General features: G+C 37.7%; 2 protein-coding genes across 3 annotated transcripts in view; both read left to right on the top strand.

The window, feature by feature from the left end:
* The window catches only part of LOC109938472 (prostaglandin G/H synthase 1), a 295,924-nt gene that overhangs the window by 22,083 nt on the left and 259,580 nt on the right, over positions 1-14,261 (top strand). The gene's annotated exons all lie outside the window — the stretch shown is intronic.
* Positions 1-14,261, top strand: part of mrrf (mitochondrial ribosome recycling factor) — a 39,935-nt gene that overhangs the window by 3,249 nt on the left and 22,425 nt on the right. The window contains exons 2-4 of one of the 2 annotated variants that reach the window (XM_048613570.1): positions 7,995-8,043; positions 10,884-11,095; positions 11,883-12,038. In XM_048613570.1, coding sequence (XP_048469527.1) covers positions 10,912-11,095; positions 11,883-12,038 — 340 coding nt within the window. In that variant the 5' untranslated portion in view covers positions 7,995-8,043; positions 10,884-10,911. The remainder of the gene's footprint in view (positions 1-7,994; positions 8,044-10,883; positions 11,096-11,882; positions 12,039-14,261) is intronic. The other variant, XM_020510565.2, reaches the window with a different exon arrangement.

Here is a 14,261-nt window from a genome sequence, read left to right as displayed (position 1 = left end):
AAGGTCTGGTCCCAAGGCTGCTGGTTTACAGAGGGACAATTAGTATTTTAATGTGCTGTTGCAGAATGCTAGGCCTTGTGCTGATGGCTGATTCTTCATAGGGAGTAAGGGCAAGTCTGTTAGAGGCCAATAAGCCTCTACACATCCTAGCACTTAAATTGTGTATTGGCAGAGCACCGCTTAGCTTTTGATTCACAAAATGGTGAAATGGAAGATGATAGAGATTTTTAAAAAAGCAAATAAAATATCAAGTGAAAATAGGCCTTCCCATCATTAGTCAAAAACATCTGATTTCGCATGCAAAAAGAACCATACTTCTTTCGTTAGTTATAATTGAAATAATATTAATTTCTGATAGTTAGGGCACTGGGTTTTGTTTTGTTAATGCAAAATATAGTTTCAGATAGAATAAAGGTTCCAGTTATTATGATGCATATTGTTTGATGTTTGTCCATCAATGACTTCAGTCATGGCATTGATGCACTAACCTGCACCTGTATCATTAATGTCATCAGGAGTTTGACAAGCTGAATTTGTTTTCTATTAAACTAGACTTCGATAGATAAAAGAAACACAAAAGCACTTTATTTCTGATTTTTTTCAGTGGTTGGCAGTGGTTGTGTAAGTGAAGCTTCATTTTACTTTTGTACAAATGTCTCTTCTACACAAGTTCTGTGGCATTACTGAAAAAGGCTCAGCTCTTACAGTTGTCAGCTGCAGATTTTAATTCAATATAAACATAATACAGCACTTCATATTAATTGGTTAGCATTCATGTGCTTCAGGATTTTTGAAATTGTTTTAAATTGTTCTATTTTTCTTCCCGCATCCTGATATTGTTTTACATAGTACTGGCCATATTCTGATACTTCGCCAATGTAGCAGATCAACCATTGAACTACAGCATTGGCAAACACATGCATTTCCAGTCAGGCTGATGTGTAGCATTCAGCAATAATAAATTGTGGCTGATTTTCTCAGTTTCTAGTTCAGTGTTACTTTCAACCGAGCATTTATGGAACATTTGAATCTGTAATCTTACTTGAATTTGGATATGAACTGGGGGTCTTCACCTGAGTGTAGTTCGGAAGCAAGCATTCCTCTTTTGAACCAAAGACTTCTGAAGTCTTTGTATAATTTGTGGAGCAATGAACTCTAGGTATCCATAAAGTAGAGTTATTGCTTGACCAACCTGATGGTGAGCTTCAGATTAACTCGGTTAGTGGCATGTTGGTAGTACGTGGAGATCTGACAGAGAGCAGAATTGTAGTTACACACTGTAGCCCTGCTCACACAAAAACCTTCTATACATTTTCTTTCTGCTGGTTCAGCTGTAGCACTCAACTCCGAACATTATGTATTCAAGTTTCAGTACAGAAATGAGTTCGAACTGAAGGAGAACTATCTTATTGGAGGTTATTAGTTTTATATGAGATTTTAAATTAAGGCCAAGTTTGTCTGTATAGGATGAATTAGAAGATACCATGACCTTTTTACAAAAAGAGCAAGGAGTCCGCCTAATGTCTTGGCCAACATTCAACCCTCAACCAACACCATCCAAAATATATATTAATTTATAACTTTTGATGATGTACATAAAAGTTAGCTTCCATGATTACTGTCATGAATGTGATTGCACTTCCGAACAAATTTATTAGTTGGACATAACAAAAGCCAAATGAACGTAAATATGTCGAAAACACATGCTTCATTAGCTGCTACATTGTAAAAACTCAGTGACAATCAGGATCATAGGTGTGAATGTACAGGAGAATGTGGTATAGAACAACCTGATTTCAGAAGGGTACTTCTTCCAATTATATTTAGATGTGTTCTTACCTACCCTGTAAAAGAACGACTGAACCCACTCCAATGGGTGCCAATTTTCTAATGGAAAAGTGAATGTATAGCTTTGCTGTCAGTTATTTCCTAAATACAGACATGGGGAGTAGAAGCGGTAATGTTAGTGGACTACTAATTTAGAGGCTCGGATTAATGTCCTGGCGATGTGGTTTAAATCCCAACACTGCAGCTGGTGGAAACTAAATTAAATTCATAAAGAAAATGAAGATTGAATTCAAACCTCATCTTGATGATGGGAATGATGAAAGTATCATCACTTTGACAAGCTCCCGCATGGCAGGCTAGTCATGAAGATTAAGTTGCATGGGATCCAGGGAGAGCTAACAAATTGGGTTCAAAATTGGCTTGATGGTAGGAAGCAGAAAGTGATGGTTGAAGGTTGTTTCTTGGACTGGAAGCCTGTGACTGGTGGTGTGTCACAGGGGTTGTTGCTGGGACCTTTGTTATTTGTTATTTACATAAATGACCTGGATGTGAATGTACAAGGCATAATTAGTAAGTTTGTGGATGATACAAAATTAGGAGGTGCAATTGATAGCGAGGAAGGTTATCAAAAATTACAGACGGACCTTGATCAGATGGGGAAAAGGGCTGAGGATTGGCAAATGTAGTTCAATGCCAATAAGTGTGAGGTGTTGCACTTTGGAAAGTCAAATCAAGGTAGGACGTATACAATAAATGGTAAGGTCCTGAGGAGTGTACTAAGAGGAACCTAGGAGTACAAGTACATAGTTTGTTGAAAGTGGCATCACAGGTAGACGGAGTGGTGAAGAAGGCATTTAGCATGCTAGCCTTCATCAGTTGAGGCATTGAGTATAGGATTTGGGATGTTATGTTACAGTTGTATAAGTCATTGGTGAGGCCACACTTGGAGTATTGTGTACAGTTTTGGTCACCCTGTTATAGGAAGGACATAGTTAAACTGGAAAATGTGCAAAGAAGACTTATGAGGACGTTGCCAGGACTAGTAGGCCTGAGTTATAGGGAGAGGTTAGCCAGAATTGGACTATATTCCTTGGAATGTAGGAAAATGAGGGGTGACCTTATTGAGGTGTATAAAATCATGAGGAGCATAGATAGGATGAATGCATATAGTCTTTTTCCCAGGGATGGGGAATTGAAAACTACAGGCAACATAGACTTAAGGTGAGAACGGAAAGATTTAAGGAGGACCTGAGGTGCAACTTCTTCATGTAGAAAGTGGTTGAGGCAGGTACAATAGCAACATTTAAAAACACATTAGTATAGGTACATGAATGGGAGGGGTTTAGAGAGATATGGACGAAATGCGAGCAATTGGAACTGGATAAGTGGGCACCATGGTCAGCATGGACCAGTTTGGGCCGAAGGGCCTGTTTCTGTGCTGTGTTACTCCATGACTCTATGACTTGACATAAAAAGCCATCCAATCCATTCTTTAGGGAAGAAAATCTGTTATTCCTACCTGGGTTGGCCTAAATATGAATCCAGATCTAAGGTAACATGATAACTCTTAGTTGTCCTTGAGCCATTTAAAGGCCGTTCAGGATAGGCAATAAATGTGGCCTTGCCAGTATCACCCACATCCCATGAAAGGAACAGTTTTAAAATATGAACAGACATGTTTATTGGCCAGATACCTCTTTACTAACCTGGAAAGGTACTGTGACATAGAGGCTTATTGCAGTTGTGATTCTTTTAATTACAAAGAATGATCCAGTCTTTGTAAATCTCTATAAAATAGCTTATAGCACAGTACGCGGATAAATCAGTGCCTGTGATGTAAGTGACAGTACCAAAGTGCGGCACCAGCACTGTATATACAATACTCCAGCTGAGGTCTAATTAGTATTCTAGACAAGTTAATGCCTACGTAGCTTGGATGTTGCTAGGAGAAAATATAATGCAAGAGCTGTTGCGATCTGAAGATGTAGTGCTCTTCTTATGCAATTCATCCAGCCCTATGGGAATACTGATAAGGATTCCCAGCCTCCCAACTTTGTAAACTGTACCTTGTCCTAAACAGAAATTATCAAAATTCTGGAAATATTTCATGTTGGACAGTTGATGCCTCATTTTTGAAAAGCAGTAATGTAAGGGGAGACAACATGTACAGGATTTCAAAGAAACGTCTATTGTCAATCCAGTAGACCAGAACTTCCCAAACTTTATCACATGGTGATCCCATTTTTAGGCTAGAAAATTGCCACTGGGGTGGTGGGAAGGGTCGTGTGGGAGAGGAGAGCTGTACAGGTTTGCATAAAGGCAGGAAACTGGCACTAAGTGACCAGAGATGGTGAGGACACAATAGGCTGTATTGCCTCCTCCTGACCCATAACAATTCTGGGTGAAGGAGTGCGAGTTGTCAGAATCAAGCTAGGGGGTGATGTCACATTGGGGGAGGGGGAGAGCATTCTGTGTCAGGTAGAAAAAGTGTTATCAAAGCATGGAAGTGGCAGAGCTAGAGTGGAGATGAGTTTTTAAAGCTAGTGGAGGAGGACATGTATAAGCAAGAGAGCCATCGGGTCAAGGGGAGGAGGAGAGCATTCATACCAAGGGGATGACGGGAGGGTAAGGGCTGGTGGAGCAGTTGGGAGAAGGTAGAGAGAGAGCCTCGGAGTGAGGAGAAAGAGAGCTGTCTGAGCAGTGAGACAGGAAAAACAGTGGTGAGGGAGAGCACTCAGAGTGAGGGAGGGTGGCAGCTAGAGATAAATTAACTTTTCAACAATATTTGCTGTCACTAATAGGACCTCAGAAAATTGTCTTCAGATGTGCCATTAGAATTCTGGATAGAAATAAAAATCCACGCGTACATACCAAAATGCCATGGGGTTTGCCCCAGGACTGTCCCACTGCTTTCTTGAAATTCATGATCCTAATTGTTCATCCTGTCACCTAAATGGGAATCATAATCCACAGTTTGGAAACCCCTATGCTAGACTCCAAAACAATCAGTGCAACAACAACAGCAACCTTACTTTAACAGATAGTCCAAACCTGACTCGGCAGTTTTTTCTACAATACACATTATTTAAATTTATAATTCAGTATGGGACCTCACTTTCCTAATTAGACTATTTGAACATGACTTTTCACGCCTGTAAAGTGCAGTTTCTTTGTTTCCCTCGTAAGTGTAGAACCAAAAAAAACGTAAAATACTTTGAGGGTCTCTACTCTTTACTTGCCAGTGAGTGTGTGAATATTAAAGCTATGATGTATAATGTGTTAGTCCAGGACACACATTTAGCTGTTGTCCTCATGGTGAGGTTCTTTTGTGATTTGAGACACACGAGTAACTAATTCAGTGATATGCCTAAAAAGGATCTTCTGTTGTATTAACCCTTTGATTAACCTATAGTTTTACTTGTGGAAACAAAATCTGTTTCATTCCAGACTCGAAAGATAATGGTTGGAAGTGCTTTCAAACTATTTATTGAGGTATTTTGTGTAGTCTGTGACACTTGCAGCTTGGAAAATTATTTGGATTTTGCTAATGCAAAAATCAACTTGCATCTGTATGGCATCTTTAATATAGTAAAACATTTAGAGATTCTTCACAGAACTGTTGAAACCAGCAGTATTAGTCAGTCGTCTAGTCGGTCTGAGGTCCTGTATCAAAGCCAGATTTCTGTGACACAATGGTAAAATGCAGATTTGTAATTTGCAGAAGTTCCACCTCGTAGCCACAACATTGCTAAGTGGTGACTGCAGCCTTGAACTTTATCCCAGAAATAGAGAGACCATCTGCAAATAAATCACCTCGAACCGTTCTTCTAATGGCAGCCTTGAGTAGTAAAGCAGGTTGCATTTTGCATCACATCACAGGAAGAGTAGAGCAATGATACCTTACAGGGAAAAGGGGACATGAACTACAAGAAGACTTGAGAATTTTTTTAAAAAATCTGCTGGAAGAAATTTTCTGAGATTGTCTGAGGCATAGTATTTTTACAACTGTATCTAATTGTGCAATTGGAAAAATGCTGATTACGTTTTGGGGAAAGTAAATTACAAAGTTATATTCATCAGTCAAGCCACCTCTCATACATTAACTTACAGGGGGAAATTGCAATGTAATGTTAGAATCAAAGATGTAAAAGAGCTTCTTCCAGAATGAGATTACAGCACAAATTCTAATTATTAATGACTAAAATAATGATTAAGTTACAAACAATAACGGTGGCTGCCTTTGAGAATCTAGTTTCAGGAAGAAAGGGTTAAATATGCAGCTGCACGAATATAGTAATTACAGATTTCATTGGGAATTAAGATTGTTAATGAGCCTTAAATCCTTAATGCTGATGCCTCACAATTGCACCATTCTTCTTTTGTTTTTGGTGTTTTACTTAAAATACTTTTACACAGCATATGTGCTTAGAAGTTGTATTGAAAACCCAACCATACATTGAGACAAAATGACAAAAATAGTTAGAAAAGTGCATGAAAGGATTTGAATAAACCATTATGAATAAAGTGAAGAAACATTAAAATGTGCATCTCATTTGTTCCTGAAGCACTCTATACATGATTGCTTCTGTATTTGAAGACATTGAGAAAGGTTTTCAGTTAAAACTTGGCATGTCATTTTGTACATTATCCTAAGTTAAAATCAGGTTGCTAAGGTTAAAATGAAGCTTGTATTGATTGGGGAATGATCTGTGTGAGATGCTTTTATTCAAATGTGTTAATATCAAATTTGAAGTAGCTCCTTCAAAGCAGATTTTTTTTGGCATTATTGCTTATACAGTATTTAAACCCATTAACTACAGTCTGCTGGGATATATTTTCCCACATGCTGAGCTCCAGGCCACAGGTCGATTGTAATGCTGAGGGGTACGAGTATAAATTGATTTATTTTCAGCAGGAGAGCCACCCTAGATCACTGTTGGGCACCTTCTAGTAGCCAGACCCAGAGCAACATAAACCTGGGAAATGATTAGTTGACAATTCTTTTGGTAGTCAGGTAACAAAGCACTTAGCCAGTGGAACTTTTTGCCACCAAATTCTGTCAAGTTGCTGTATGCGGTGAATATTAATTGTTAATGAATGATATCTGCAGTATACATGCTGAAGATCTGATATCTTGGAGGCTACTGGGAGTTAGTAGCATATTAAGGGGTCATATGGCACCAAGCTAGAAAGCAGAAATTCACAGTATCTGATGTTTTGATATATTAACTGCCGTTAACTTATTGTGCGGTCCTTTCTGTATGTCCTTTCTGCTACACATTTTGTCAAAGGTGCTGGGAATTTGATCAAACTCCTTACCTACAAAAATATAATCACAGCCCATTTCTTTTTTATGGTAAATACATTCTAAAAGTTTTGCTATCAACAACAAGGATGTTGCCAGGGTTGGAGGGTTTCAGGTATAGGGACAGGCTGAATAGATTGGGGCTGTTTTCCCTGGAGCTTCGCAGGCTGAGGGATGACCTTATGGAGGTTTATAAAATCATGAGAGGCCCCGGAGCGGGGTGTCCAAAACTAGAGGGCATAAGTTTAAGGTGAGAGGGGAAAGATTTAAAAGGGACGTAAAGGGTAACTTTTTCACGGAGAGGGTAGTGCATGTGTGGAATGAGTTGCAGACGAAATGGTGGAGCCTGGTACAACTACAACATTTAAAAGGCATCTGGATGGGTATATGAATAGGAAGGGTTTAGAGGGATATGGGCCAAATGCTGGCAAATAGGACTAGATTTATTTAGGATGTTTGGTCAGCTTGGATGAATTGGACTGAAGGGTCTGTTTCCGTGCTGTATTTCACAATGACTCTCTCACTTTAAATCATTGGGAGTTTTACTTTGATTTCAGAACTGTCAATGAATTACTTGTTTCAGCTAACATGAACTCCAAGTGATATACTCCAAGTTTGCTTGCTGCAGTTTGAACAACTGATAAGGAAAAGTGTTTAGATTGTTGAAAAATCTTGCTAAACTATTCATAGTCAGTCCTCAAGTGACAAAGGTGGCTCATACAATTCCTATATTCTGCACCCACAAAAGCCAAGCAAGTTCTTACAGCCAAAGTAGAAAATATTGAAAATAATCAGCAGGTCAGGCAACATCTGTGGGAAGAGAAACCAAGTTATTTTAGTTCAATAACCTTTGGTCTGACCTGATCAGCATTTTCAGCATTTTTTTTTGTTTTTATTTCAGACTTTCAGTGTCTGAGGTAAATTGCTTCTGTGGGCAAGCTCCTACTTTGGTAAGAATGAGTGATATGTATCCTTGTATTTTGTTTGCTTTATGATTTTGTGTTATGTTTGATTGCAAAGTTTGTTCAAAATGTAGCCAAGCCAACAATTGCAACCTGTCCTCCAACTTGAAATATGAGTAATAGTCCTGTTGAGTGCCGTAATTATTAACAAAAGGCAATAACTGTGTGGAGAAATACAACATATATGGGTGTTTAAAATGAAATGCTCAATATATGTTATGAAACAAATGAATGACCGTAAGAAGATAACTATACTGAATATTTACTTTGAAGTTGTGATCCACAAGCCTAGACTTAATTCCATAAAGGAAAGACTTAATCTTTGCAGCAGCATTTTGAACATGTTTGTGAAGTATGAGATATCATTGCAATATATTTGCCTCACCTTGATCTCTGTTCAAAGGATAAGTTACTTATTTATCAGAGAATGTCATGGAGGATAGTAGGTCATCATTTGGGAAATCCTTTTTATCTAAAAATATCTTGTAGGTTTGATTCACACCCTCGAACTTCAATTAGAACTCCCCTAAATAGGTTGATTAAGATGAAGTCTGCTCACTGTTGGTTCATGATCACCCTGAGGATCACCAGGTTTCACTTATTACTGCATTGCTGTACCTGTTGTGCATCCTGCCTCCTCTACTGCCGAAAATGTCAGCCATGCTCTTGTTGATCTAGTTCTAATTTCTTGCTGTTGCCACTTCTAAAACCATTACTTATCACACTGACTCTCTGAAATCCACTACTGACATCACATCAAATGTCAAAAGCAGGACCTGAGATTTTGGAGAGCTGCACGTGTCTAAATGTAGGGAATGTCAAACTTGTTGGTTCTGGAATCAGTGGAGACTCTACCTTGTTCCACTGTTATCAGGAAATACCATGTCTGCATAAATAATAGGTGGTAAAGAAACAGTATAAGATATAAGCTATTTGCTGGGGAGAAAGGCTCAGACCCTCTCATTATACCCATACCATTCGTGAGTTGAACTGAAGTTAGAACTTCAAAACAAAATTACTGTTTCAAGATTATCCCTCTATTGTTCTGATGGCTTTAGTTTTATTTAAGGATCATACCATTACAAGTTTCTTCTTTCTTTGTCATTTTATGTACACCTTGCTATTCAAACAAAAGGATTTGAAGTTCTGCCTACATATATGTAATTTTTGACAGTGGGACCATTTCTAGCTGTTGTTTTATTAACAACTTTCTTGGGTTAGTGTTAACATAATTAGTAAATAAGAACTTTGCATAAATGGGTGGCATGGTGGCTCAGTGGTTAGCACTGCTGTCTGTCAGCACCAGGGACCTGGGCTCAGTTCCACCCTCGTGAGACTGTCTGTGTGAAGTTTGCACATTCACCCCGTGCCTGCTTGGGTTTCCTCCAGGTGCTCCGGTTTCCTCACACAGTCCAAAGATGTGCAGGCTAGGTGGATTAGAAATGGGAAATGCAGGGTTACAGAGATAGGGTGGAATGCTCTTCAGAGGAGTGGAGTCAATGGGCCGAATGACCTGCTTCCCACTGAAGGGATTCTATGATAATTGATTAAGATTCTCCATCTTAACTAAAATGACTGGATTAAGACTAGTTGTTTGCGATGAATTTTAAGTTTAGAACTCTGTTCATAGGATTCAAAAAACCTTGTTGAATTCTGTGAATATTTTTGCAAAACATAAATGATATACCAGGAACATTTAGCTGAGACTTTAATACTGCTGATTGATGTGAAACAATTAATACTGATAAATGTATGCGCTCAGAACGGAGTAGTTTATGCTCCAATAACAACGGCAAACTTTTGTGACTTTGGGTGATACTGATGATAATCCTGTCTGTTTTAGGATATAAGGTGACTTGTTGAGTTTAAACCTGTCCTTTTGACCTTCGGGACATGTATTCAAATCCAGTCCAGATAAATGGACAAATGCTTCTTTATTTTTCCTCTTAAAAACGTACTCCATAAAACAAGTTTGGGCAGTTTGAACTCAGTTCCTAATGGGCATTGATCTATAGCAGAAAACCACTTGAAATCAAACACTAATTAACAATCTCACTCAGACCACCGGGAGGTTTTTGTGAAAATTGGAAACATTCACACCCCTGTACAGGACTTGCTGTAGTTAAAATTGGTTTAAGGTGCATTGAAAGGATAGGTTGGAATGAACTTCTCCTTTGCATCTGGTGTGTGTTATACCTGAACTGGAAAATGGCTCAGTGGGTGCTAAAAGTGGAAAAGGTTTGTATTTCCCAGCATTGACCTCAGTCACCTTGATCAGCATCAAATTCAACTCAAAATTGAACTGAATTTAAGGCATACCTTAATTATTAGAGACTAATACAAGTTGTTCCAATTTGCAGGGTATTTCCCATACTTCATGATCTTCCCTCTCTCTAAAGCAGCAATGTGAAGTTTGCTAAATGTGTGTTAAGGCTTTGGTTACACACAACATAGAAACTGATGTCAAACACAGCTTAAATGTTTGGTGCAATAATTGCTTGGCAGTACTTTTTCTGAGGTTGTATGTGGTTGAATACCGCATTGAATTGGAGGTAGCTAATTTAGGCCACGTGTAAAAAAAAAACCTTAATGAGAAAAGTCTGGAATTAAAAGCATTTTGCTCCGAATGTTGGAAGTTGTTGAAGGGAAAGTCTGCCTTGCAACACTGGGAATAGATGGGTGACTCATTGGCAATAGACTGGGAAAACTGAAGTGAGGGAGCAAAATGAAATTAACAAGCTGCTGAAAGCTCCTTTGTCTTGTGTGAGTTTCACTGATCTTTTTGAACTTTTCCTCAACCCTGAAAATGCCTTTCTGCTATACTCTAGGTAACAGTTAAAAGCAGTTTCCTGCAAAATGTCGATTGTGCTGAGACAGATGTACCAACTAGGACCTTCATTGTACAAATTCCGGCCGCTCGTCATGCGCGCAGCAGTGGAGAACCGGGTAGGGCCAGCAGCTGTGTTCCTGAACAACTGCAAGCAGTGTGGTGCCCTGCTTGTATCCCTGAGCCGACCACTTGCTACCAAGAAAGCCAAAGGTAACCACTTGCCTTTCTTACTTCTCCCTTTCTTATAATACATGTTGAAATGGAAAAGGTGTGAATTTTACTGTTGATGACATATCCCTATGTAATTATAATTGTGTGAGACTTAGAAAGTCATCTAGTTCCTTTTAGTTTTTAGTTTGAACTGGTAATGTTGAAGTATTGGTTCAAATTGTAAACTTATTTTGGGTTCAAAATCCTTTCATCTGGGAACCTATTTTGTGGGATGCAAGTGAGTAGAGTAAATACATAACTTTTGCATCCATCTCTGAATTCAGTGTATGTTCTTGCTTGTTTATGGGTTGCAAGTGTTTACAAGAACTTTCCAAGTAATTGCTAAAAATATGTGTTGGCTATACTGCCTGCAAGATGCAAATACCACCATGTGAATATAATTGTAAGGAGGTTATCAAATGTGAATACTTGCTCAGATGAGTTCAGTGAAAATTTTCATAAAATTCTTGAACATAAACAGCATTGTAGAACCGTATGCAAAGAGCGGTCAGCGATCAAAATAACCCTGCTTAATTTGGCATACAGAATATACGAGTTAAAAGAAGTGATCTAATTACCGAATTACCCAAGTGCCTTTCATATACAAACATAAAATGACCTCGTCTCAATATTACAACTGTGGCAGGTAAACCAATGCAAATTTAGGTGATTTCAGCTGTTTACAGATCAGCTCCCTATAACAGGTTGTGGTGAACTTACGTTAGCCTATAGTTTATTTGTACTTGTCGTCTGATGTATCTGATCTGTTACTGCTTGTAACATATAGTGAAAGCTAAAGGACACCAAGGTACTCGAGTGAACATCAATGCTGCTTTGGTCGAAGACGTTATTGATCTCAACAAATTAAAACAAGATATGCTGGAAATCATAGTGAATCTCAAAGATTATTATGGGAAGAACCTAAATGTAAGAACTTCACCAGGTAAGCTTTACGGATGTACAATTTTTCTTCATAAACTTAAAAATTAATCATTAATCCAACTCCAAGCATAGAAAATTTTAAGAACTTTGGGATTTAGAAATAATGCACATTTAAATTTAATTATACCGTGTGTGTGGGCTTATGCTGTCTTATTACTTGGCCGGAACTGATTTTTTTTTCATAGTGATCCTTCTATTGTCATTCTACAGGTACTGCCACATGTCATTCAGAGTTTTATAATTGCCACTCACCACTTCCTGCAAAGATTAACCAGCACATGCCACATACGTCCATCTGTTGTCCACATAGCAGTATTATAGAGGAATCTTAAGCTGCTGTTGGCTGCTGTGGTCAAAGTGGCTACCAGCTCACTACAGTCAAAATGTCTTTTTTTAATCAAAATTGCACAGTCATAACATGCAAGAGTAAATTGACCTCCATTTTACATAGTTTTGTTCATTATGCAACAAGCTGATTTGATTCCCCACAATGTATCAAATACCTAAATTGCTGCTCAAGTAATCACATTTTGTTTGGCAATAATTGGCATTCATTTTCACTACTGTGCATTTCAGAGACTGTTCTTTGCTGGTGGGACATTATTTGTATGTTCAAGTGTTTGAATTAGGTGTTCCTGGATTTGCTGAAATCTGTCTCAGGCTAAACTTCACTCTGCTCTTTGAGTTCTAGAAGCTGAAAAGTCAAGATGGATGATTGGCCAGACTTTCTTTTTAAAAGATGTGTGGTGTGAAACTCTAATCTCTTCCCAGACATTATTATCTGAGGACTATGTTTTTAGACCGAAAATACACAGGTTTTCACTTTCATTTTTGAACAATATGCCAGCTAAACTGGAAGCCATCCACAATTATTATCTTTTCGCAATACCATAAGGAACACAATTTTACTTCTTTTTTTTCCAAAAGAATGTTGTTAAATCAAATGGAACATACGTTTCTTCCTGGTAATAGTATTCTGAAAATATCACTTATTATTTCCTAATTCCTTATTTCAGTGATCTAAATTTAAAATTTTGCAGAAAGGGGCTGTGAATTTTTTCTTTTAATTCTAGAAGTAATTTAAACTTACATTTTAAAAAATCATATCAATTTTGAGAAGCAATCCAAAGATCAGATTAAGAAAGCAAATGGTGTCAGCTATCTCATGTTCATGCTTCCAAATTTTTTATCTATGTTATCTTATTTTATAAAATTCAAATACTTGGAGTGCTACCATGCTTTGGATGTGCTGCATTATAATTTGGTCACTTTCTATGACCTTCCTGAGCTGCTCCTTACCATGGTCTTGACCAGGAAGAATCCATTATTTACTAATAGCTTCCTGAAAATGGTTTTTGTAGGAGCCATATGTCAAAACCATCTAGCAAAGTGTTTGCAGATGGTCTTCTATGTAAGCTGACAGGTAACAGCGTCTCAAAACAGAAAAAAGTATTCTAAGTATCTAGCACTTATCAATTCTATTATTTAAAGAGTTCATTTTTTTTCACCTTGGCTGATTGAATGTTGACATGAAACTTCCAAGTAAAAATATCTCATATTGGGCTGCAGTATTGGTGAGAATGAGCTGCTGATGGTAAAGTTAACTGTTAAATGTTTCTGTCAGCAAGTTAAATGCATCAGAATTTATGGCATATGGAATAGTAGGAGTAAAATATTACCTATCAAGTTATGTGCTGAGCGCCATTCCATACTCCCTTATTTATAACAGTCAATGGAAATTTTGTTGCCTGAAACTTTAATTGCCACGCAGTATGGTAGGTAATAAACTATTCCATATCTATTTCCTTTTCTCTCCCAGTAATACAGTTTTATTAGCTGTAAGTGAGTGGATTAAAATAGGAGAACAAATGACAGGCAGAATGTGAATGATTGATTGATGAATTGGACTGCTGAATCTCTTAATTTATTCATGTTAGAACAGTCTTTAGGTTTCAACGTTCTTTTTAGGATGAAATGTGAGGTTCTACACCTGAAGCCATATTTCATCAATATTTCTGTCCATGCTTACTATAAATAAAAAGTATAAAATCTATTGTTATAATGACTGAACAAGTATCAGAATTCAATTTCTAAAACTCTTATTGATTCCTACTATTCAACGAAAATTTATTTTAGTCATGTATAGGGAACTGTTAATTCAAGTAGATTTACAGAACATCTTTAGTCCCTGTTGTCTCCTGAAAGGTAATATTAAAATCAAGGA

The sequence above is a fragment of the Rhincodon typus genome, chromosome 28 (genome assembly GCF_021869965.1).
Source record: "Rhincodon typus isolate 14 chromosome 28, sRhiTyp1.1, whole genome shotgun sequence".
NCBI lineage: Eukaryota > Metazoa > Chordata > Chondrichthyes > Orectolobiformes > Rhincodontidae > Rhincodon > Rhincodon typus.
The sequence above is the reverse complement of the archived record's forward strand: the minus strand, read 5'-3'. Positions and strand labels throughout refer to the sequence as shown.